Below are 24,366 nucleotides of genomic sequence, written 5' to 3'. Positions count from 1 at the left end.
GCTCCCTTCCCATATATTATTCTGAACTTGTTGCAACAGAAGCACATTTGATTTGATTCCATCCTAGCAGAGAAAGAGGGGAACAGGAGTGAAGTGGGCTTTCCTCTCCAAACACTGCATGAACAATTTCCCAGGGTGTCACAGTGATGCAATTCTCTAGCTTCTACAACTGACTAGGAAGTACTCTGATAAACAACAAGAAAGCACTCATCCCTCTCAGTAGGACACACATTGTAAAGAAGTTTTTGTAGCTTATGGTTCTAATTGTCTCTACTTAAAGACAGTTCTTCCAACAGAAGAAACTCTAGATAGTTTCTAAGAGGGATTATAGTTGGAGTAAGAAAATATGTTAGAAAAACAAAAACAAGCGTAAAACCAATAGCTAATGGGTAAAATAGATCTAGTGGAATTACTAAAGAGAACATACTATTTATTAGCTTGTGAGTTTAAGAAAAAGTTTTAACCCCATTCATAGACTTAATACTCAGTGGAACAAAATGCTGCAAAGACTCCCTTTTCAAAAGGGCTGTATGTACAGGAAATTCCATCATTCCTACATATGTAAAATGCAGACCAAATTTTGGTAGTGTAATGAAAATGGGAATACTTAATTCCCAAAGCACTCAAATACCCATGACAACAGAATTAATAGTAGAATTTCTTGGGGAAAAAAAAACCTTTCAGTTCCTTACAGTTCCTTAACAAATATGTACATAGCAAAATGTATGCTTACCAAGACTGAGATCCAAAACCATACCAAGCCAGCTGAAAGATCTGAAAGCCAAGACCAAGGAGAACTGTGTTTTTGTTGCCTATAGATCTCATCAAGATACTGAGAAACAGAGTCTGCAAGAGAAATTAGTTCAACAAAAAAAAGTTTTTAGAACTCAGACTTGCTAAAGTAATTTCTCCCATGCAAAGTAATTCAGAAGACCTTTCAAATGATGAGGAGTTCATACCATTTGTCCTCTTTCTCCTCCTATATTAAGCCCAAAATACAGGTAAGTCATTTGAACATTTAATGTACAGACACTCTTAACATTTAAATGGTTACTACTTTGGGACATCCAGAAGCATATATATTGCCCTCTCTATGTATATTAGATGACAGTGGCTATTTCCAATGCAGGCAGGCTTTCATTTTCACCTCTACAATACTGTATTACAGAATAGAGCATTCCACAAAATAAAAGGTGTTACCAAGCAAAAACAGTGCAGGCTGGACATTACTTGTATTTACCAGTATCTACAAATGCTAGAGAAAAAGAGACTGTTAGCTCAAAAGAAAATAAACTCCTTAGGTCAGCTAAGGAATTATTTTGCAAATTTAAATTTAAACTTACAAGTAAATCCTGTCCCTTTGTCACCTTCATCACATACACTGAAATTTGGCCAATTCCTTGGCACCATTAATTACATTTTGTACTGACTCTTTACACCACTGATACAACCTTTTCATTTGCACATGGAAGCTAATCCTAACCAAAGATCAGTATTTCCATTTGTTAGAAGTGTTACTGCTGAGGGAGAAGGAGATCTGAACTCAAGATAAAACACCACACTCAGGGCAAGCAGCAGACACTTCCTAGTAAAGCAAAGTCCACATGGACAACCTGACTCATTTAATGGAACACACATTTTTCTTTAACAGGAGAAACTCCGTAATGCCTCAGTAAAAATACAGAGAAAAGGAACCACAACTGCAGAGCAGAATACAATTCCCCTCTTGTCTTGTCTCTTTCGGATTGTATTGAGCCTGGCTGAGACGGAGTTAATTTTCCCACAGCAGCTCTCACTGGTCAGTGGATAGTTGGAAAGGTGTTGTTAACACACCAGTGCTTTGGCTACTGCCGAGCAGCACTGGCAGAGCATCAGCACTGTCTCTGAACATTCCTCCCACAGTAAATTGGGAATGGGTTAAGATCCTGGGAGGGGACAAAACTTGGCCAGCTGACCCAAACTGACCAAAGGAGTAACACATCCCATATGGTATCAGCTCAGATTTAAAAGCTGAGGAAAGGAGGAGGAATGGGGCGTTTGTTATTTACGAAGTTTGCCTTCCAGAGCAACTGCTACACGTGTGGAATTCCTGCTTCCTGGGAAGTGGCTCAGCACTGCTAGCTCATGTGAAGTAGAAAATAAATCTATTTTTTTCCCCTGTTTGTGCATGCCTAAACTTTTGCTTTTGCTTTAATAAACTGCCTTATCTCCACCTAAGAGTTGTTTTTTTACCTTAATTTTTCTCCCTTGTCTGTCCAGGGAGTGCTAGAGCAGTTTGGTAGGTACTTGGCATCTAGCCAATGACAACTGCTCACCCTAGGTTTCTTATTTCTCATTTCTAGTTTGAATGCTACATAGAAAAAAATACAGTAATTCTACCTTCATGTGTTCAGTTCTTTCTGGAGATATCCAAAATGCCAACACAAATCCGTATTTATGAAGCAAAGATTATTTCAATAAACAAAGATTATTTCAGTAAGCTGTACTCTTCAAGAAGCTCAAAAATCAAAATATTTTCCTCATTTTAACACTGAAAATTATAAACCAGAAGGGAAGCCAACTTAGAATTTTTTAGCAAAAATACTGGTCAGCATAAAGTATGACTGGCAAATGCGAATGCACACAATAATCTCAGAATAAACCACAGGATAAAGATTTAAAAATTATTTGAATTGCTAATGAAGGCCACATCTGACACCAGTAAAACTGGTAAATCAATGTGTTGTTTACATCAAAACAGTACAACCTTCATTCTGCTAAGAATGGCAGCAAGGGTACAACATAATCTATATGCCATTCGTCCTCTTGTTATCAGAATAGGAAGACAAACTGTATCCATGAAGATACCAAAAATCACATCGTAAAAACTCTGATTTACAAAAGACATAAAGGATTTGTTGAAAAATCAGCTCACTGTTGCCAATTAAGAAGATACCAAGGCCTCACATCTCCTCAGCCTCCAAGCTGAGCCTGTCACCCTGGAAAGAATGTCTATATGCAAATCTGATAGCACAAGCCAACTGAATGGGTGCAAGCAGCATGATTTTTATTTAAAATAAAGCATTTCCCTTTGAGAATGTCTTGCACTTAGTTACAAATTTCCTGTATCATTTTAATGATTTTAACTCAGAATTCCAATGAATTTATGGATCCAAGTTTAGCAAATTTTATCTTTCTGATGTCCAGACCCAGTACTTCTAAGGAAAGCTGATACAAAGCAAGAAATTTACATGGCCTGTATCACGAATACAACATTTAGTGAATGCAAGTTATAAGAAGTTTTTAGACAAGCTTAAATGAAGCACTAAGAAACAAAGCTTACCTGAGCTATTATGGACAGAATGCCCACCATAGCTATAAATGCTGCAATGCTAGCAGATCCAAAGCCTATAATCTGTAGAGAAGCAAAAATTGTGTGAAACAAATGCCAAACATAATCAGGGCAATTAGTAGCAATGAATATCTTCTCAATGAAAATACTCATTCCTCTAGATTTATACAGGATCTATTGAGGAAGTGTCTACTTTCAAGAATAATGCTTGACTCTTTGCCAAGAAAAGTATACAGGAAAACAAAACTGCCTTAAAATAAGGAGACAGAAGAATTCATGGACCTGGAAACTGAAGTTCTCTATCCCTCCCCCAAACACAACAGGTCTTTGACAGGCAAGATCCCACCTCAAGACAGACTCAGAAACTGCTGAACAGAATGAGAACAAAGGCATGTTTAAGGTAAACACACGCTTAAGACACTGCAGGCTTTATGCATCAGGAGTCAAGTGTAACTCAGTTCTTGGCTTAGCAAAGCACCCTGTCTTTAATTTTAAAGCTTTATTTTGTCAGAAAGCAGGTCTCTAAGGAAAGTATGTAACAAGAAAGGGGTCATAGGGAATACTAATTTAAACATCCTTAGTAAGATGTGAAGACACCAATATTTACCTGCCTCAAGTACAGAAAGAAACTAGAATACTGGCCAGCCTCAGGCAGATATGAGAGCAACACTGTAACGCAGATCGGGAGAACTGTAGGATCTTTTCTAACCTTCTTCAGAGACTGCAAAACAAAAGAACAAGGCAGGTACTGAAACACTGGTACAAAGTCTAATGAAAGCATACAGTAGGAAGAAAGTAAATTCCCTTTTCTTGTGCATGCATACACAGCAAAACAATTACACATGAATACTGTTAAGTTGAACCTTAAGTCACAATCTCTTTATATACAGTTTGGGGAACCCAATTCTTCAATAAAGTTTCCATTAAGATTTTTGAAGCTACTGTTCAGTGCCAAGTCAAAACTACTCCCCAAAACCAGCATTATATAACTATAATACCTAATGGACCCAATACCTTCTAATGGATCTCCAAAGTAATAATTTGTTTTGAAAGATACTAGCAAATAATATACAAGTCTTCCACTTGTTCACCAATTATATTAATTATTTTAAGGAACAAATAAATTGGAAATAAATTCTGTAACTGCAGTCTTTCAAGCATACCATTCATCTCTCAATATTCACAACCACTTCCCAGCAGGACAGATCTCGTGAAGAACAATCACTTCTTCCTTTCTTAAGATACCAAGGTGTAACAAAAACATAAAATAACTGAGTACATGGGAGTGAGTGAAAAAGTTACTACACAGGCTGCACAGTATGTTTTAGCCCTTCCTATATATGCCTATAAAAAAATTGGGCTTTATAGATCATTCTCCATTAGAAAGAAATTACATATAACCAAATGTGGATATAAGGGTAGGGAGAGAGACTGCCAAAAGCACAGTCATAAAGTATGTAAAACCTTAAAATCTTGACTTTTGAGGCATAAGAATTCAGCATTTCTGTTTGCAATAAAATGGAGTATCTAAGTTAGAAAATTAAAGTATTGTCCCTTTGAATTTCACACCAAACATTATTTTCAAATTTAGAATTATTTAATCCACAAAGTTTGGTTTAATTTTGTTTTTCAAATGTAGTTAGATCTTTACGGGCAAGAGCAGAAAGTGGAGACTATGTTATACTGAATAGTCAAGCTACCAGGAAGGCCGATGACTTCTCAAGCTTACAAACTGCAACTAATTATTATTATTTATTAACCACCAAATTATCAAATTACTTATTGAAGTACATCTTACTGCAAAAGGATCTGCCTGTGCCCATGATATAGAAGATCCCCATGAAGCAGGTCTTATTTTTTCCGGCAGAGATTCTGGTACAGCTAGCAGGATGAAGCAGACGTCCACAGCAGCCACCAACGTGGCCACCAGCACAACCAGACTATCCCCATAGCTGGCAGACAGGTATGCTCCAATGGCAGGACTAGCTACCAAACTTGCTGCAAAGGTGGCAGATACCTATGCACAACAACAGTTTACAAAGTCATCAAAGTGGTTATTCTCCCATTACAGAAAAAGGAAGTAACTCGCTCACTACCAACACCCCTCCCTAGAAGTGTGAATTAAAAAACACACCAGTAAAAATTCAACTAAAAAACCCAAACCAAACAAAAAAGTAAACAAACCACATACCATTTACAACAGTAAGTATGGGTCTTAAATATAGTTTCTACAGCCTTCTCAACAGCACACCACACTAAACAGGATTTGCACTCCCAAGATCTGGTTTAGCTCAAAGGAAAATGGCTCTTGCGTTCAAATAGACTAAAACCTTTATTTTGTTTTCTAATTATGAATTTGAAGTGATTTGACTGCAAAAGTTGTCAGTAAATTTAAATGTGTGCCTAAAACAAGTTTAAAAGGTCAGGATGTCTATCAATAGACCTCTAAAACTTAAAGTAATATAGGTATTAGGAAAGCAAACTAGGCAGGAGTTATATTACCACTGAAAGGACTAGCTTGTACTAACTAAATTATTTTCCTCATCTTTGGATCATTAAGAAAGGTCGTGTCTAAGTAATTAAAAATGCAGTTTCATCCTTCCTTACCATTCTGACATTAGACAAAGCCCTTCTATACCAAAAAGAAGCCATATGAACTAGATTGCAACTTTCAGGTGATGGAAAACTATTGCTAGATTAAATTACTTGCATTGTCTTTAACATTTAATGTTCTGTTTGCAAAACTTAAGACATTCTTTCTTACACATGCCCTCTATGCAAGTTGTCAAATATTAATTCTGTTCCCCATGAATGCACAGTACTCCATGCCTGAACTGTAACACAGTGTCTTGAGCCATGGTACATTCCTTTATCAAACTCTCTACAGTAATCTGGAAACAATCTGTACAACAAAACACAAGTTCAATATGAAGGTCAAAATCTGACCTTTTTCCCCAAATTGAGCATATCTTACCAGTCCATAGGCTGTAGTTCTTTCATGTTCTTGTGTTACATCAGCTACATAGGCAAATATTACAGAAAAGGTAACAGAAAAGATTCCAGATACTGAAATCAAAGCGAAGTACCACCTAATAATTTAAAAGCAACAATTAGAAAGTTTGAACTAAGATCTCTTGCTTTTTATCCTACTAATAAGCAAGTTTGTGTCTAAGCCTAGAAGGAGGGCTCCTTGAGAACTAACACAGAACTCTACTGGAGACGAATGAATGACTGTACCATCTCATTTAAATACTGGAAAACAGCATTTAAATTCTTTTATATTCTTCTGTTTACTATACATCAACCTAAAAGAAGAAGTGGTCCCTTGAGGATATGGTACCTATAGATATTTACACTCTCTAGTTCAAGTTATGAAAAATGAACTATCTTAGAAATCATTTCAGCAGCCAGTTAAGGAATAAACTATCATATATATAATATATGGAACCTGAACTCTGAATGCATTCAGAGTATATACAAAATTCTTTTGCAATTCTTCCAAGTTCCACAATAAATGAAAATGCAATTGAAGTCTTAACTAAGCAGTACTGACTTGGTTTTAAAGTCCTAATCAAAGAGGTAAAATATCTCACTTGCAACAATTATACTTTTCTTTAGCAAATAAACACTAAGGTTCATTTAGCTTTAAAAACATGTTTATTACTGTCAGTCATTAAGGGAAAAAATTATCAGCTGATCTTAAAACAGAGTTAGACAGGATTATCAAATCCTTACAAGAACTGCTTTACTTGTATGAATATAGTTCACATTCCATTATTTCCAATTTTAGAATACAGAATTTGAATACATCTTGAACAGAAAAGCTACTGAATAATACAATCATGCTTTGAAAGGAAAGCTGCTTTCTTCTTGTCTTATTGTTTCTCATTTCCCCAAACATCTCCTCTCTCCTGACAAGCTTGCAGTTTGTACCACTTACCATGGGCTTATTCGCATTAGTGGAATTGGGACACAGGTGAAGAAAACTGTAAGAAGAAGAAAATATTTTCTTCCCCAAGCATCTGAGAGAGCACCTATTAGTGGAGCACTGAGAAATGACAAAAAACCCTGTGACAGAAGAAAAACAATTAGTATGTCTGCATCTACATTTCCAAGGCTCACTTTAAAACAATATAAGAAAAGAATAAAATTGAAAATTGATTTGAAACTAAATACAGAAGCTGTAGATAACTGAAAATTTACACTATTTGTTCTACAGTGTAGTTTTCCGTGATTCTGATGTTTTATGTTCCAAATCTATTAAACCTGAATGAATTAAAAAAAAAAGAAAAGACACAGCATACATTTTTTTCAAGATCCATTTGATTCAATATAGAAATAACATAGACTGCTAAATCTTTAAAATCTCCAAAATACAGTCTAGTTCCATGAAAAACATTATCTTAGCCTCTATCAAGAGACTCTGTGCTAGATTTCAAACCCAAGTTACCCTCTAATTTGCACTGTACTAGAAGAGAGCTCTGTGTAACATAACTGCTCTCTGAAACAAATTTAACAGCTTAAATTAAATTAAACACTTACTGCTTTATACTACATATTCATCCTGAACAGTACATCTGGAAAGAGCAAGAACTAAGAAGATCATTTGAGCAAGCCCAGCAGCTTGAGATGATGGGACACTATAATGAGATTCCTATGGCAAAGGTCACATGTACAGTAAAAACTGGCTAAGGATCAAATACTAGATTTTCCAGAATTTTATGAAGTCCTAGAATCTAGGCCTTAAATCCATTTTATTACACAGGAGAATTAAAATAAGGGAAGGATTTCACAGGTTTGTTAACAGTTCCTCCTAATTAGTACATTCTTCATTTATCAATCCAATTGTGCCATAAGCCCAAACATTAGTAAATGCATGGTTCTGTAAGCACCTTAATACCTGGGAAGCCTACTCTGGCTAACTTCAGCTTAGCTCTCTTATTCAAGTATCCTCACAAGTTTAATATGCATACAGACTGCTGTACTAAATAAGTGTTTTGCCAAAACCTGATTTTCAACATTTTCAGTAACTAGATTGAGAGCAAAAGCTGTGAAGACAGACTACCAGATCCTCAGAAAGTCAGATGTCTTACTCAGTTGAAATTAGTGTTTCTGTTCCTTAGAATCAGATTTCAGTGCCACATGAACTAATATATTTTGCTGTCAAAAACACTTCAAATGTTTCACAAACAAAATTTTAAAGAAAAAAGACATGGAATTACAAGCTCTCTCTAGTCTTTGATCCCCAGTTTATTAGACCTGTTAGAGCAATCCAAATAATCATTATATTACTGTACTTTCTACAGACATGCTCTGTAAAAAATCTATGGGGAACTCTCTATTCACTACTTTAAATGCACAGTTACATTGCAGTTTGAGAGAAAAACTTAAAACAGAAAGAGGAGCACAAACTTTGTTTTTCTATGAGAACAATGAGATGATAACTTCCTCTTTCAGACTGAGACAAACCAATATCTCAAGTGCACTGTGTTCTGCCAGCCCACCACGCAAGACAGCAGGACAACAAGTTGATCCTAAAGACGCTATGTTCTTACAACTGAAAGCAATGCCTTAGATTTGTTACACAGCATAAAAAACGCTCTCTAAGTGCTGTAAATATCTTAATCATAAGTTTCAGCAAGGGTTTTGCAGCCTCTCAGCACAACAGCTATCAAAGAAAAGACTTTACATTAGTTATCATATAAAACTTTTTCAAGCTTTTTTGTGACCACAATCCAACATAATCACTGTGTGAATGCAGTGGTCTAAGTAAGCTATAAATTGCCCTGAATATCTTGAATATCACAGAATGTTCAAGAGCTGATTAAAAAAACAGGACAAGGAAATAAAACAAACCTGATGAAAATGAGCTCTTATACCACATTTTAAGACAAAATCACAGTGATTAAATGCTTCATTTTCTATCTCAATGGTATCACCATGATTGCATTAATTTCCCTCTGATATAAATCATTCAACATTAGGAAGCAGACAATAAAAGCCTAGCTTTATTCTCAGAAAGATCCTTATCAAAATTACAAATAGCTACAAGTGGTACCTATTCAAATGAGAGAAATTTAAATTTCTGAGAAACATTCCACTTGTCTCAAGATGCTGCCACTTCCACAGTAAAATTTTAATTCAGCCTAAGAAACAACAACTACAGTGAAAAAATAGTTTAAGAATTAACTACATTCTCAGTGTTTTGCATGTTCTTATGGAAAATGTAGTTGAGACAAGTCAAAATATGACAACACACAGAATATTTAGGTCAAAGGTTTAAAAAACATCTTACCTTAACACCTTGAATAAGACCATTCATTAAAAATGTATGATGGGGAAATGTTTCATGTAAGACCTGACCGGGGGGAAAAAAAACACTATTTTAATAATGAGAGACAGAAGAGAGTTGATTCCAAGTTTAAATTTGATTTGTAAAACAGGATAGCTCTATGAGAACTTGTTACAAAAAAAAGGATCCTATCCCAAAATAAAAACTAAACAACAACAGAAAAAAAAAACACCAAAAAAAAACCAAAAACCAAAAAAAAAAAAATCTGGAACAAAGTAGCATTTACTTCTTTTTTGTCATCGCAAGAAAATGTAAACAAGATTTAATATCTGTTTATTGGCATAAATTCCTATGCTGGCAAAGATTGTAATGCAGAGATAGTTGGTTTGGGACATTGTTCAAAAAGAAGATCAGTGTAAGCAAAAACCATGCGGTACAAATTACTAAATTTTTATGTAGTTAATTTCTTAAAAGGTTGACTCAAACACTGCCAATATTTAACAGTGAAAATGAGATTCAGCGAACTTACATTGACAAGGAAAAAACAGTGCTATATTCACAACTGAACACATAGCAGCTATTAAATAGCTCTAAATAAAGTTAGAAACACTTCCAATTAGTAAGTAGATGCTTGTAAATACCAGCAAGAGTTCTGAGTGTTTAAATACAGCTACAAATTCATGTAAGGTGCTTTACCAGCAGTACTAATTCAAGGGCAAGAATGTTAATCTATGCTAAACAGATTTACCATAAATATGCTAGAGTTAAGAGGCCTCACAGGTGGTACTGTTGACTAAAAAAACTTACTGCGATGTTCAAAGCACAAATGCACAAAAATTCACGTTAAAACAAATCTCACATTTATTTGCTCCTGATATTTATAGATAAGTGCCACCAACTACAAAAATTACTTATATGTGTACTGAGAAAGTGCCATTGAAAAGTATCAGCATTATTTTTTATAGGAAGACTGAGATTCTCAAATCACGGGTTTAATCAAAGTGGTGGTTCTCTTACTAACTACTGGTCAGAAAATTCTCCTTATTTACATCACTTTTTCCCTTCTGGTATCATGTTTTGATTAGGTATTTAAGACAATTTTTCACCTGGTAGAACACTGACCTTATGAATTGAGGAAAAAGAAGATCAGAATTCAAACTACAGATCTAAAAGTAGATATCTTCTAAGTTAAAGAAAAACAAAACAAACATAAAACAGGAAACTCAGAGAGCCAAATCTAGTTACCTGTGATCTGTTTTCTAGTATTTTTTCCTGAGAGGCAACCACTGCTGATATTAAGCTCAAGTTTTTTTTATATTAATTTGTTACTTTATAGACAAGAGAAATGCAAGTTGACAAACTGGTAGAGGGAACATCTTTACTCAGGTTCTAACAATAGAAACATATTTTATATATATATATATATATATATATATATATAAGAGAAAACATTAAGTAATTAATATTGCTTACGGTAATTTACTAACACTGGTTACCAGTCCATAAATTTTAAAAAATGTGCATAGGGTCTGGGCAATTTTTGACTAGAATAGCCTTTGTATGGTTTATAAACACTTTAAATCTTTTCTTCTCCAAGTATAGTGTCAGGTAACAAACAGTACAGCTTTGCTGACAGATGCCAAAAGAACTGAAAAAGCAATTTAAAAAATTAAAAATATAAATAATCTCAGCTATCAAAAATACAAACAATTTTTTTTTCTTAGTATGCAACATTTTAATTAGACTGGAAGTGGACAATGACCTACAGAATAATGAAAAAAGCCCACAAAAAACTGAGTAACCATGAGCTTTGATAAACAGACCAGACATTTCAATTTCTGGCCTTCCTACCTGACAAACCTGCTTGAGCAGAAGTAGGCAGCTGGCAGTCCAAAGGCTGAATGTTGCTCATAAGATATCTCTACATGACATCTGCCTCATAAGCATGCCAATGTAAGCTATCACAGGTACATCACAAGACAGGTGCAAAGTATCAAACTTACTTGAAATTATATAAACCACACAGCAACCATTCAGTGTTCACAGAGCTGATTACAAATAAAGATGATCACCCTCAACTATGGACCTATTCCAAACGGAATAGTATACTGGGAACTACTACGAATCCACCTAATACATAGTTTTATTAAAATTGGTGGGGGTTTACAGATCTGTAAGAATTGATTTGCACATCTATCCTTTTGATGAGAAGTGTCAAACTTGGGCAAGTTGAAATTGCACACTTTGGTTAAGAAAAAAAAGCAAATATAAAGAAAATATAAAAAAGACCACCCAGTAAGCTTCCCTATATTTTGACACTGGCAAGACAGGATAACAGGACAGTCATTTTGTGAGACAGCTGCTTTATGGAAATGTGTTAACTGTTTATATAAATTTTTTTATTACTAAGTTATGTTAAGAAGTTCAGCAACTCTCTTTAGAAAACATAGGCAAACACATTCCAAGAGTTATGTACATTATCTTACTTGGAGTTTGGAGAAAGAAAAAAATTAACTCTTTCAATCACAAAAAACTTTGCTTGCCATGTATTCAAAGTGTGTTTTCAAGTATTAGGCAATTAAAACCTGGACTTGTAGACCTCCTGCAATTGCTCACAGGCAAACCCCACTAAAATGAACGAGATACATGCCTTCAAATTAAATGCTTCATATTCTATTAACAACACTCAAACTACCTGTTCATCTGGAAAATAACCAGAACATAATAAATACTTATGAAATCCATTTCTTACATTAATGCCTTCGCACTTTAAGTTATATGCTGACAAAACAGTCAGCCCATGGGAGTATACAGTTAATGAAGGGTTCAATAGTTTACTTAATTGTTACCATGGGAAGATTAACTGAACTATGAAGTCTTGAAAAAGACAGAATTTTCAAAGATAATTTAATCAATAGACTAAACTGGTGTTAAAAGGCAAATAAGAGTTAAAGAGCAGTACAGCAGAATTAATTGCCTTTTCTTTATCTTCTAGTCTTTCAACAGTCCAGATCTCAGCTGCTTAGACTTCTTGAATTGAGGTAATGAGATATGCATTAATGTAAAGCAAATTACACCCCAACTCCCTAGAAATTAGCAAATTAACACTTGTCAATACCAAGAACACAGCTGATGAGTGATACTTACCGTTAACATTGGAGTTGTCAAGAGCCCCCAGGCAAAGAATTCCAAAAATATGACCACCACTGCGTGGTATACACTCGGCCGACCAATACCTTGTTGCTAAGAAAGAAAAACAAATGCAGTGGTTATACACATCCAGTTCATTACATGTGCAAATATCTCTTACAAACATGTTTTGAGCATAACCACTTTTCGGCATGACCTACTAACTAAACCCTTGGGAACAACGATAAGCCAAACAAGGGAGGAGAAATTGTTTTGTATTACAAAACAATTAAAAATCCCTAGGGAACTTCAAGTTTGTTCCCTTGAACACCTGCTGACTGAAAAGAATTATTGGCCATATTCCGGTACTGCTTTCAGCTCCAATATGCCTTTAGGCTTTCTCCCACTCATGCATTATTTGCAACCCTTCCATGACAAGGTGACTAATGGCAGACCTCTCCCTGCTTCCTCTACAAGTGACAAGATACATCCACTTCATCAAGATCACAGCACTGCTTCAACAAAATCATGACAATGCACATAATCAGAAGAGGAACAATTTTTATATATGAAAATGCCAAAATATGAGCAAATAAGAAGTTGATTATGTCGAGGAGGAGAGGGAGACGGAGAGGGAGACGGAGATGGAGAGGGAGACAGAGAGGGAGCAAAGAGAAGAGAAAGCAAAGAGAAGAGAGAGAAAGCAAAGAGAAGAGAGAGAAAGCAAAGAGAAGAGAGAGAAAGCAAAGAGAAGAGAGAGAAAGCAAAGAGAAGAGAGAGAAAGCAAAGAGAAGAGAGAGAAAGCAAAGAGAAGAGAGAGAAAGCAAAGAGAAGAGAGAGAAAGCAAAGAGAAGAGAGAGAAAGCAAAGAGAAGAGAGAGAAAGCAAAGAGAAGAGAAAGCAAAGAGAAGAGAAAGCAAAGAGAAGAGAAAGCAAAGAGAAGAGAAAGCAAAGAGAAGAGAAAGCAAAGAGAAGAGAAAGCAAAGAGAAGAGAAAGCAAAGAGAAGAGAAAGCAAAGAGAAGAGAAAGCAAAGAGAAGAGAAAGCAAAGAGAAGAGAAAGCAAAGAGAAGAGAAAGCAAAGAGAAGAGAAAGCAAAGAGAAGAGAAAGCAAAGAGAAGAGAAAGCAAAGAGGCTCCAGAGAGACCTCTGTGGCCTCTCACTGCTTGAAGGGGTCTTTTGAAAAAGAGTGGTTTTTAAAAAATGAACAGTGACTTTTTACTTGGGCAGAATATGATCGGAGAAGGGGGATGGTTTTAAACGAAAAAATAAGATATTTAGATTAGGTATTGGGAAGAAATTCTTCACTCAACAAATAGTAAGGCACTACATCAAGTTGTAGACATTTCATACTTGGAAGTGTTAAAAGGCTAGCTGGATGGGGCTCTGAGCAACTTATCTAGTGGGTAGAATCTTCTCCACTGGTGGAGGGGTTGGAATTAGGTGATCTTTGAGGTTTCTTCCAATCAAAAGCATTCTGTGATGTTTTCATTTCTGACTACACCTTGGCATAGTAACTGTTTTACATAGTTTTTGTGTTCCAAAATTACTCTTTGCTTTTCTCCTAGCAACTGTCCTGCAGAAGACTGTTTTTCAGTGTTTCCAGCCAATCCAAGGTCATTTCACTCCAACAGACGAGCGCAATTTAATAATGCAGAATTCAGTTAAAGGGACACTATCTAGTGATAAATATCAACCTGACTCATTTCAGCAAGCAGACACCAGGACGAGCATGAAACTCAGGACCTCCTACCGAACACAAAAAAAGTCAAGACAACCTATGAAGAAGGTAGAGTACAGACACAGTTGTACAGTACAGGTGTTTCTCCCCTGCTCAAAAACTCAAAAACTTTTGCCCAAATTGGTAGAAATCACCAATGTTTTGAAAATGCTTGCAGTAAAAGATTCATTTAACCTATCTATAGTAAAAACTGTGAAGAAATTCCTATTGTTTGAACAGTAAATCTGTATGAATTTTTAGATCCATCAGTTTATCAAAACCTGCAGCAGCAGTGTATTCTATCTAGTGAGATTTTATTTTCTGCATTGCAGCTTGCTTCCAAGCATGAAGATTTGAAGAAAACAATTCTCTTTCTCCTGGGAAACAATATAATATCATAAATCAAAGATTATCTCTGGAAGGTTAGTAACTTTCAAGCATTATTAACATGCAATTTTTAATTTCTAAATACCAAAGATTCCAAAGACTATTGGAGTTTTAAAAAAATCCTCCTCATATAAGATGTCTGTAAGTATTCCTATATAAGGTGATAGGATAATTTTATGAATATTTTTTTGCCAATATGTCTGACAGTCACACGGGCACTCAACACTCATTACACTGAAGTCTGAAGACTCCTTCCACAGCAGTTTCCTCTGAAAAAAGCAAATTTTACAGTAAAGAAGGTAAGAGACAGACCTTCTCCTGCCTCTACTTTACTTCCCTCACAACTTTATATCACTAAGTATGTTGTTGCTTCATAAATACTGAGTCTGCATTTAGCAAACATTTCTAATGCCATGAAAAATGAAGTTCTGGAGTGTTTGGAGTTTTTTAATAGTATTTTTAATACACACAAATTTGATCTGAGATCTATATGGTTTAACAGAAAGATGAGCATACACACTCAAAGACGAGCATGACGATTGAAACAGTCTGCAAATCATTTCTGGCAGTATCATGCAGCTTACAGTTAGCTGCACTGACCTACTAAAAAAACAGAAAACACCACAGCCTTTTGGATTCAAGCCATGACCAGGAAAACTAAAATTCAGATCTTGAAAGGAACATGTACCTGTTAAAAATAAGACCAGCATTCTACATCAAATATACTAGCACTACCAGTCTATGATCCACATTGACTGTAGTTGATTATTTTCTTTCAGTTTTCTTTACTGTGTTCCAATCCCTAGATTAATTAAAAATCTTGTGCTAAGGGCTGTATTGGGAAAACTAAGATCATGAAACCAGGAAAGTTTACTGACATTATCAAATGAACTGATGAAGACAGTTACTTCTGAATGTTCATCTTTACTGTAGTTCCAAAAAACTCTATCACAGAAACTTCCAATTTTTAATCAAGCATCAACTGCTTTTTTATGAAACCAAAATAGTTTATGATTGATCGTGTACACAGCCTGGTCCACAGATTAAAAAAAAAATCAACGAAAATTCTTTATTCGGCTCAAAATCAAAGTGTTTTCTAAAATCACTTCACGCTTGCCTTTTCCAGAAAGCTGTATCAGAACTATTGGGCAAGGTTCATTTCTGCTTTGAGAAAATACTCTGCAACAAAACTCCAAGCAATTTACACGAAAAACTTTGAATATGCAAAAAATGGTTGTAAACCTTGAAACACAAGGACGTTAAGGCATTTGGAATAAGCAATATTGGAATAACCTGCTGAATTCCTTATGATGAAAAAAAATTTCAAAGTATTTCAGAAATAGTGCAGATATGGTCAACATACAAGTTGCTTGCCTCATTCACTGCCCTCAACTTGGAAGTGTTTTAAATGCCCTCAGGAAAGCCTTAAAATTGTTAAGGGCTTATTTGCTACTCACATGGATCATCGTAATGTCACAGAGCTGTGTGTGGGTTGAGAAACTATGTATGAACATTGTAACAACCTTCAAATGCAGCTGTTTGTCAAGGTTTTATATTTGCACAATCACTAATGACCAAAACATTAAGTAATCTCAAATACTTAACAATACAAGTTTAAGGCCATCATTGTAAAATCTGAAGTCTTAAAAGTTCCAACAAAACATCTGTTATTTCTCCAGTTTTGTACTTTTGCTCCTTCAGTGCCTCCTTTCACTGCCCAATTCTAAAAAATCTTTTTCTTCTGCCTTTCTTGGAATCAGAATAAATCCGAAAGTTAATTTGAAGGAAATTGGGATAACTGCTGGGAGGCAGTACAATTTTTTTTCAAAGCGAAACAGCTGTTGAACATTAATAAATCCATGAAAGGATGTCAAAATGATAAATCCAGCTGGTAATAATTGCTCATAGAAAAGGAGGATGGAAACACATTCTAGTATTAGTAACAATACCTCATCTAAGACATTCTGAAGAACAGCTAATACAATTCACCCTAAAATACTCTGCAGCAAAATGCAATCTTACAGCCAGTCCAGATCGGCAAAGCAAACCAAGAACAGGCAGTATTTATTATTCATACAGTTTTTAGATAACTATTAATCTGTTAATTCAAATCTGTAATGTAATAATTAAATTTTTTGAATGCCTGCAAAAGCACCTTAACATCAATTTCAAGAATGCCTAGCTGTTTATTTCTCTGAAGAAATATGTTTTTTTGAGAATAAAATCACTTCTCACTGTTAAATCCTGAAATCCTCCTGAGCATATTTTCATTTTTTTTCTATTTTGATGATGGTCACACAGTCCACTAGGCGAATTAAACAAAATATTCAATTGGATAAATACAGCAGGCTTTCTTTCCTCCCATAAGGGTGAAGCAGCAGAGCTGGACATGAAGGGTTTGTTTCAATATCCACCTGGAAAAGCGTTGGGGAACCTGCTCAGCCCGCACAGCTGATGCTGTCCTGAAGAGGAAGGTATCTCCCTGCAGTACCTTTCCAGCCACATAATCCTATTATCTTTCAGGCAGATAAGAACCAAACTCAAACTGAACTTCTGAATTGACAAATCACAGGAACTTGCTTTTTTCCCCCCTACACCATCTTCTGGGAAATTCCTTCCCACCAGGCACCAAGGTCCCTCAGAAGAGTCTGCTAGTTGCTTGTTCTGCTTGCAGTACAGACATACCTTTGCAAAGAGCACTCACTGTCCTACAATATGTAAAACAACATTCAAATGAGTTAGTATGTGTTTAATTACTTTTTTTGCAAGTGCCTTTTCCCCTACATTTCCCCTACAAAAATTAACTTATTCAAATACTCATTTTTTATACTACAACCTGCACTGCAGTTCCCTATGTCAACTATGGTATTTTCAAGGAAAAAAAAAAAAAACTGAACTAGCAGAATCAGTAAAACACTCCAAGAAACATGCTTTCACGTACGAATCATTCAGATCTTGAATTTCATGACAATTTTAAAATTCATTCCCTTTACACACTTTTCTTCATTGCTATTTCAATAGTTTCTCCCAAAATACAACCATTTCAAATGCAAACTTTTCCTGGTATGTCTCACTACAAGACTATTCAAATATTTTACCTCATTCTGGCACAAGTATTATGCCCCAAGTCCATCTCACTTCATGATGGATTCTCTTTCTTCCACACATATTACCCAGGTATTTTTCTGGGGATATTGTATGTTTGTCTCTTTCTAGTGACTATTTTCTTTAATTTTCAAATAGAAACATTTTGGATCCATCTTAATTCCAACTGTTCACCACAAATGCTCTGTTTGCTGGAGCAGGCAAAAATTCAGTGCAAAAATACATAGAACACAAATGAAAGTGCTTCCCAATCCAGTACAGCATTTTAGATATGCCTTGTGAGCTGCAATATAAATCATAATTAATTCAGATTATACATTCTCCAAACTTGTATTTCAGTTGCAAAACAAGTACCTTCAACAGATCTGTGTCTGGACTGGAAGATCATGACACACTTTCTCAACAGAAGGCTAGGCAAAATAATATTGCACAGGTCTGGAGTATCAGAACAACAATTAATTCAAAATTAAAAGCCTGTGAAGATTTTGCAAAGAGAAATTGTGCCTTAAAAAGCTCCTGGCATTCTCAAAAGCACATATATAGATAAGGCAAATCACATCAATAAGCCTTCTGAAAATTCAGTAAATATACTCGAGGATGCTTATTAAAGGCTCTTAAGTAAACTTTCCACAGGAATTTAAAAGAAAAGCAAAGCAAACAAACATGCAAACAAACCCTCACAAACACAGAGGAAAAAACAAACAAAAACCCAAATCACAAAAAATCCCAAAACATACAAAAAAAAAGAAATTGAAAAAAAATAAGCCCACTGCAATCTGTTCATACAGCAACATTACCAGATGACTCCTAATGCTCTGTCCTAGCACCTATGTTGTTCAACACATTCAGAAGTGAGCTGTAAAAAAGGATGAAAGTGAAGTGATGAAGTTCATTGATAACAAACTGCAATTCACTTTGGAAGAGTTATAGGGCAATGGTAAAGAACAACAAAAGTTTGTGGAATACATATAACAAATGAAATGGCTGACTGAAATTAAAGCATATTAATTTAAGTAATCCAAACAAGAAGAAACAATTTTAATTCCACAGATAGGATGATTACAACATAGGAATGTGATCCTGGAAAAAAAGAGTTTAATGAAAGAAATTAGTCTAGCATTCAGCAGTGGCTTACTAACACATGTTCAAAAGATTTTTTTTCCTGTTAGGAAAAAAATTATCACTATACTATTGCATTAACATGTGATGTGCCTGCCTAGCTAATCCTCTTCTTCTGATGTTCTGATCATTTTTATTAGCTCTATGTAAAGATTCTCCTCTTATCTCATGACTGTTTTGTTCAGGAGCTTTAAGCAATATTCATTCTTGAATAATCTATTTTACAGAAGCACAAGAGGCTCACAGAAAGAAAAAGACCACTACCAAAGGTATGGTGGAGTGCTGAAGCAGCTACCTCCAAACTGCAATTAACATATTTGCAGAATGATACAAATGGGTTTCATTGAACTGGGAGTGAGATGAAGGGTGTTAAAAAAATTTGCCACTACCTCCTTATAACTAACATACAAGAAAATAACTGGCACTTTACACAATCTATTCTTGAATTCTAAAATGTCTTGCCATACTGTATTTCCTGGTGGGAACACACTCCTGTTTAAGTTTAGACTGGGTAAGTTTAGAAGCAAGAATCTTCTAAGGCATGAAGACTATTTCTGGTTCAGTCTTCATGGCTGAAGCCACTGAGGCAGGAAGGCCACCCAAGTAAACAATTGCCATACATCTTGCCACATTCTGAAAGCTCCGTTCTAGACAGTACTTCATTGCTTAAATAAAATATTTCACACAGAAATAACATCTAACCAGCATATTACACTACAGCAAGTTGGAAGTCAATTTATCTGCTTAAGTTTTCTTTGTAAAACTTAGAAATATGCACAACAATGAGAAATTCCTCTAAAAAGTACTGGCAGCTTAGTTAATACACATGCTTCTCCACACTCCAGATGGTTAGTCAAACTCCTTGTCCAGCAGGCTAGGTTTGGATCTTCATAACTAATTATGTAAGTATGACTTAATAATTTAAGTTTTTACTGATCTAGCCTACAGTGCTTCTCTTGGAATGCAACATCATCCACACTGATAGAACCCAAAGCATCAGTAACAGTAGATTTGTAACACCAGAAGTGCCCTCTCAGCAAAAATATAAAACAGTCTGCTGTTTAGCTGTTCTGCTTTTAAACAGAACAGCTAAACAGTCCTAGTAACAGTTCAGACTTGATGTCAATCTAACAGGATGGCAAGATTTAGAATGACACTGGCAGTCTTGACAATGTTCATCTCTAATTATTCAGATTTAACAGTAAAAATAACCTGTGTGGGAGAAAACAGTGCTCCACAAAGAGCATCCAAACTGACAAATTAACTATGTTTTTAACCACCAGCAATACAATTTAAATTCTATAAGCAAGAAATTTAAGAAACAAGCTCACTGAATTCAGACCTTTTTCAGTAAAGTCTCGTAACATTAAATCACACTGCCTTAGTTTTACTGTGCTGTATTTTTTATGGAGTATAAAAAAGAAAAATGCTAACATTAAGGGCAAGAACATGTAATTCTTTGGGTACACACCAGTTGTGCTTCACTGCGTAAACCAATATAAAATTTAAATAATAAAAGCTGGCAAGCTTCCAAGATGTACAGTTCAGAATTTTTATATTATCTTTCCAAAATATATAAAGGCCTTGGGCTTCATAATAGCTGAGGCATTCTGCAGTGTCTAAGAACATGAAACTAACATCTGATTAATTCTCAAAGAAGTACATACGTGTCACTTTTCTTTTCATACCCTATTTAGGACTTCTCCCACAAAAGCACTTTATTTTAAGAAGTATGACACTCTTTTGCTGAAAAGTTTCCTTAGTGTGACATATTACCGACAACAGGTTGCACAGAAATGAAGTGCGCAGCACAAATATTCTGAATGCCATGCTAGCCTTTATACTACCAGCATTCCCAATTCAGATGTAACAAGATTGCACAAGAGCTAACAAAATGTCCCATGGCATAATTTACTTCAATTTCTGAGGCTCACTGAAATCATGGTAATACAGCCAAGAAAAATTATTTAATTCCATTGGAATTTAGTTAAACATATCATTGTTCTTATTAATTTTGAGGCAGTAACTCCAGTCATATGAAGTCATTTGTTCAGCATTTGTATTTCAGCTCTTTGATTCAGTGAAGCCAATGCATTCAGCAAGGTGAAGTAGTTACAGCTTCATCATAAAACAGAAGCTTCTCACACCTAAGCTGGAGGGATAAAAGGAGAAAGCCTTGCACAACCTGACAGACTTGGTCATACTCTTCCTACTTTGTCTTACTGATATGATGTGAAGAAAGAGTAAAAATAAAAATTAAAAGTTAAGACATTCTTCAGAGACCAAAGAAGCAGCTCACAAAAATTACATTTCTGCATTTATTTCTTCAGCAGCAGTCCAAGCAGCAAGCTTCCTCTTCCAAATGCCAGGCATGCACTCCCACTGAAATCAAACAGATCTCTGCAACTACACCTAAAGCCATGATCCAGCCCCTCATATTTTATCATGAATAAGCTCTTTCAATGAAGTCTAGGCAGAGAGTCTTGTAGCAATATGACAACCATGTGAGAATCAGAGGGAAGTGCAGGAAGTGCAATTACAAAACAGACTGTTCAGTCAGGAACACATGATATAACAGCACTACTGAGATAAGGCTAGAGCTCCATGCAGTCTGTCTTCTACAAGTTGCTTTAGAGGATCACAAAGTCCTCCAAAGGCACAACTAAGTGGAAAGCACAAAAAACACACTCAGAAAACCAAACCTCATATCATTTTACAAAATTAAGGATTTATGTAATTTTGAAGCTAAATTTTCAAACTTATAGAAGAGCATATATTAAGTACTGAAAAGCATTTTTTTAACACTTAATTCAACTATATCAGACATTCCATCCATTAATAAAAAAATGGCTTAGTGCCTCTGTCAGTTATAGATCTAATTTATATTTGAGTCTTACTTTTCAAAATTAGAGAAAGAAATAAATTTTCATTTCCTAGCCTCTGTTCATATATCAAAAAATTCAACTATTTTTCTTCTATATATTGAGATCAATTGTCTGTTTCTTTCACCACATCTTCTGAGCTGATAAAACAGAAACCTCCTCTCTCTTAACTAAAACATTAACTTTTCAAAACTCTTTCATAGATATTTCTGTAGTCTGACTTCAGATTAGGTTACTGCATTCCAAATACACTAGACACTTTAACAGAGATATTGTACACAAATCTGAACAGCAATTCTACCATAGAGCAGACACCAGCTGCAATTCTTGAAGTGTCCAACCTGCTTTTTGAAGGGTATAGCCATTTCTAAAAGACCACTGAAAGACTCAAATACAGAAGTGATACACCATAAGAAGAGTGAAGCAATCATTTTGGAATTAACTTACATAAAATAAATTACTTGACCGATGAATTCCACAGAACATTTTTCTACATTTTATCTGCATTAATCATCTACTAAAAGTACCTTGAGAGCTTCATCAAATACAAGTAAGGTAGAAAGAATGTATGTGTATCAAACAGATGGCTTCAAAACTTTTTTTTAATATTCTTCAGCTCTAGCCATGGTATCACATTACTGCTACACTGTTAATCTACTAAATATAACAGCTAAAAATACTTCTTCACCTTCACATAAAACAGCCCACTATCTTCTCTCTGATAGCAGAGATGCTTATCTGTGGGAGGACAGGCAAGAAACAAAGGAGATGCTGGCTCCCTGACACAAACCTAGCACTGTTTTATAACTTCTGGCATATGCAAAGCTTTCAGCACACCCAAGTTTGTGACTAACTAACACTAAATTATTCAGGTACACATAAACATAAATATACCTCAAGAAAAGTTACTAGCAGCTTGCAATTCAGACAAAAAAACATCACAATTGCAAGCTGTGATTTCAACTTGCTGAAAAAGATTTGGCATGGTAGAGGCATTGCCTTGTTTTGCACATGCAAAAACTGTTAAAACCCCTTTAAAAACTGTTAGTGCCAGGATCACCTGTTTTATTACTCTGCACCTCCCCCTGGGTTCTTCTACTCCATCATGACCACTGGGTTAACTCCAACAAAACAGGATGAGTTATATAGCCCCAATCAGTACCATCCTGCCTGAAACAAGTCACCTGTCATGTACTACAGAAAGCTCAAGGGATGTGATCTCTGATCTGGCTTTAAGGCACCTTGTGAGCACACTGACATACTGACAGAAAGGCTTAAGCCTTTTTCTTCAGAAAGCAATTAGGCACGGCTACCACATTTACAAACACAACTTCACAACGAGAGCATGGATCACTCTCACTGCATACCAGCTCCTTTCTTTGCAGAAGATCTCAGTGCTTGGTGTGAAGAGACGAAACAGAAAGCAAAGCCATTTATAAGAACTGCATACGGTAATCCCGTGGGTTAGGTTCAACACTGGGCACCTCCAAGAGCTCCAAAGGAAAACTTAAGTTTTACCTTCCTGGCACCTCGCATTCACATATTTTAAAAGAAAACTTATTTACAACCACCTGCTCACAGGTGCCATTACTGAGGTTACTCCGCCCGGGACAAACTCGTAAGGAACGACCGGGGCTGTCAGGGACGCGCAGGGCAAGGCAGGGCAGGGCCGAGCAGAAGAATCCGCCGCACCCCAACTTCCATGAGGCATCCAGAGCAGGACGCTCCAGGAACCGGGCAGCTGAGGGGGAGCTCCCCGCAGGGGCCCAGCCCGCAGTGCCCGGCCGCGCTCAGGGTCCGCACGCCGCCGCCGCTCCCGCCGCGCACTCACCGCGCCGCAGCCGCCCGCCGTCAGGCCGCCCCTCTTCCCCAGCATGATGCAGCCGCCCCACCTGGCGCCGCCGCCGCCCTCCCACGACGGCTGCGACGGCGGCGGCGGCGGCTCCTGGTCCTCCTCCTTCGCCGGCCCGTGCCGGGCTGGAGGCGGCTCCGGCTCCGGCTCGGGGCTCATGCCGCTCCCACCATGGCCCCTCCCGGAGCGGCCGGGCCGGGCCGGGCCGGGCCGGCGGCTGCAGCGCCGCCTCCGCCGGGCCCGCGTGACCGCGCGGCCCCGCCCGCCCGGGCCGAGCCGCCCCCGCCCTGAGGCGGGCTCGCTTCCCTCCGGGAGTCGCGGTCCCTGCGGTGGGAAGGGTGTCTCAGGGCGTCCAGTCCCACCCGCGACCCAATACCACCTCGTCACGCAGACCGTGGTAGTGTAGAGCCCTCCCTTAAACCCCTGCAGCGCCCGTGACTCCACCACTTCCCTGGGCAGCCCATTCCAATGTCCACCCACCCTTTCTGGGAAGAATTCTTCCTCATGTCCAACCTAAACCTGTCCCGGCACAGCTTGTCCTCTTGGCCTGTC

The 24,366-nt window shown here is 36.7% G+C and overlaps 1 protein-coding gene across 1 annotated transcript in view; it reads right to left on the bottom strand.

Moving 5' to 3' along the window:
* MFSD14B (major facilitator superfamily domain containing 14B) overlaps positions 1 to 24,062 on the bottom strand; it is a 29,418-nt gene extending 5,356 nt beyond the window's left edge. The window contains exons 1-9 of the mRNA XM_030257926.4: positions 23,794 to 24,062; positions 12,771 to 12,866; positions 9,627 to 9,689; positions 7,272 to 7,399; positions 6,306 to 6,420; positions 5,130 to 5,348; positions 3,939 to 4,052; positions 3,323 to 3,394; positions 734 to 846 (exon numbers count right to left, since the gene is read on the bottom strand). Of these exons, the coding sequence (XP_030113786.3) occupies positions 734 to 846; positions 3,323 to 3,394; positions 3,939 to 4,052; positions 5,130 to 5,348; positions 6,306 to 6,420; positions 7,272 to 7,399; positions 9,627 to 9,689; positions 12,771 to 12,866; positions 23,794 to 23,973 (1,100 nt within the window). The 5' untranslated portion in view covers positions 23,974 to 24,062. The remainder of the gene's footprint in view (positions 1 to 733; positions 847 to 3,322; positions 3,395 to 3,938; positions 4,053 to 5,129; positions 5,349 to 6,305; positions 6,421 to 7,271; positions 7,400 to 9,626; positions 9,690 to 12,770; positions 12,867 to 23,793) is intronic.
* Positions 24,063 to 24,366: the final 304 nt, after the last annotated feature.

The sequence above is a fragment of the Taeniopygia guttata genome, chromosome Z (assembly GCF_048771995.1).
Source record: "Taeniopygia guttata chromosome Z, bTaeGut7.mat, whole genome shotgun sequence".
NCBI lineage: Eukaryota > Metazoa > Chordata > Aves > Passeriformes > Estrildidae > Taeniopygia > Taeniopygia guttata.
This window is presented reverse-complemented; position numbering and strand designations above follow the sequence as displayed.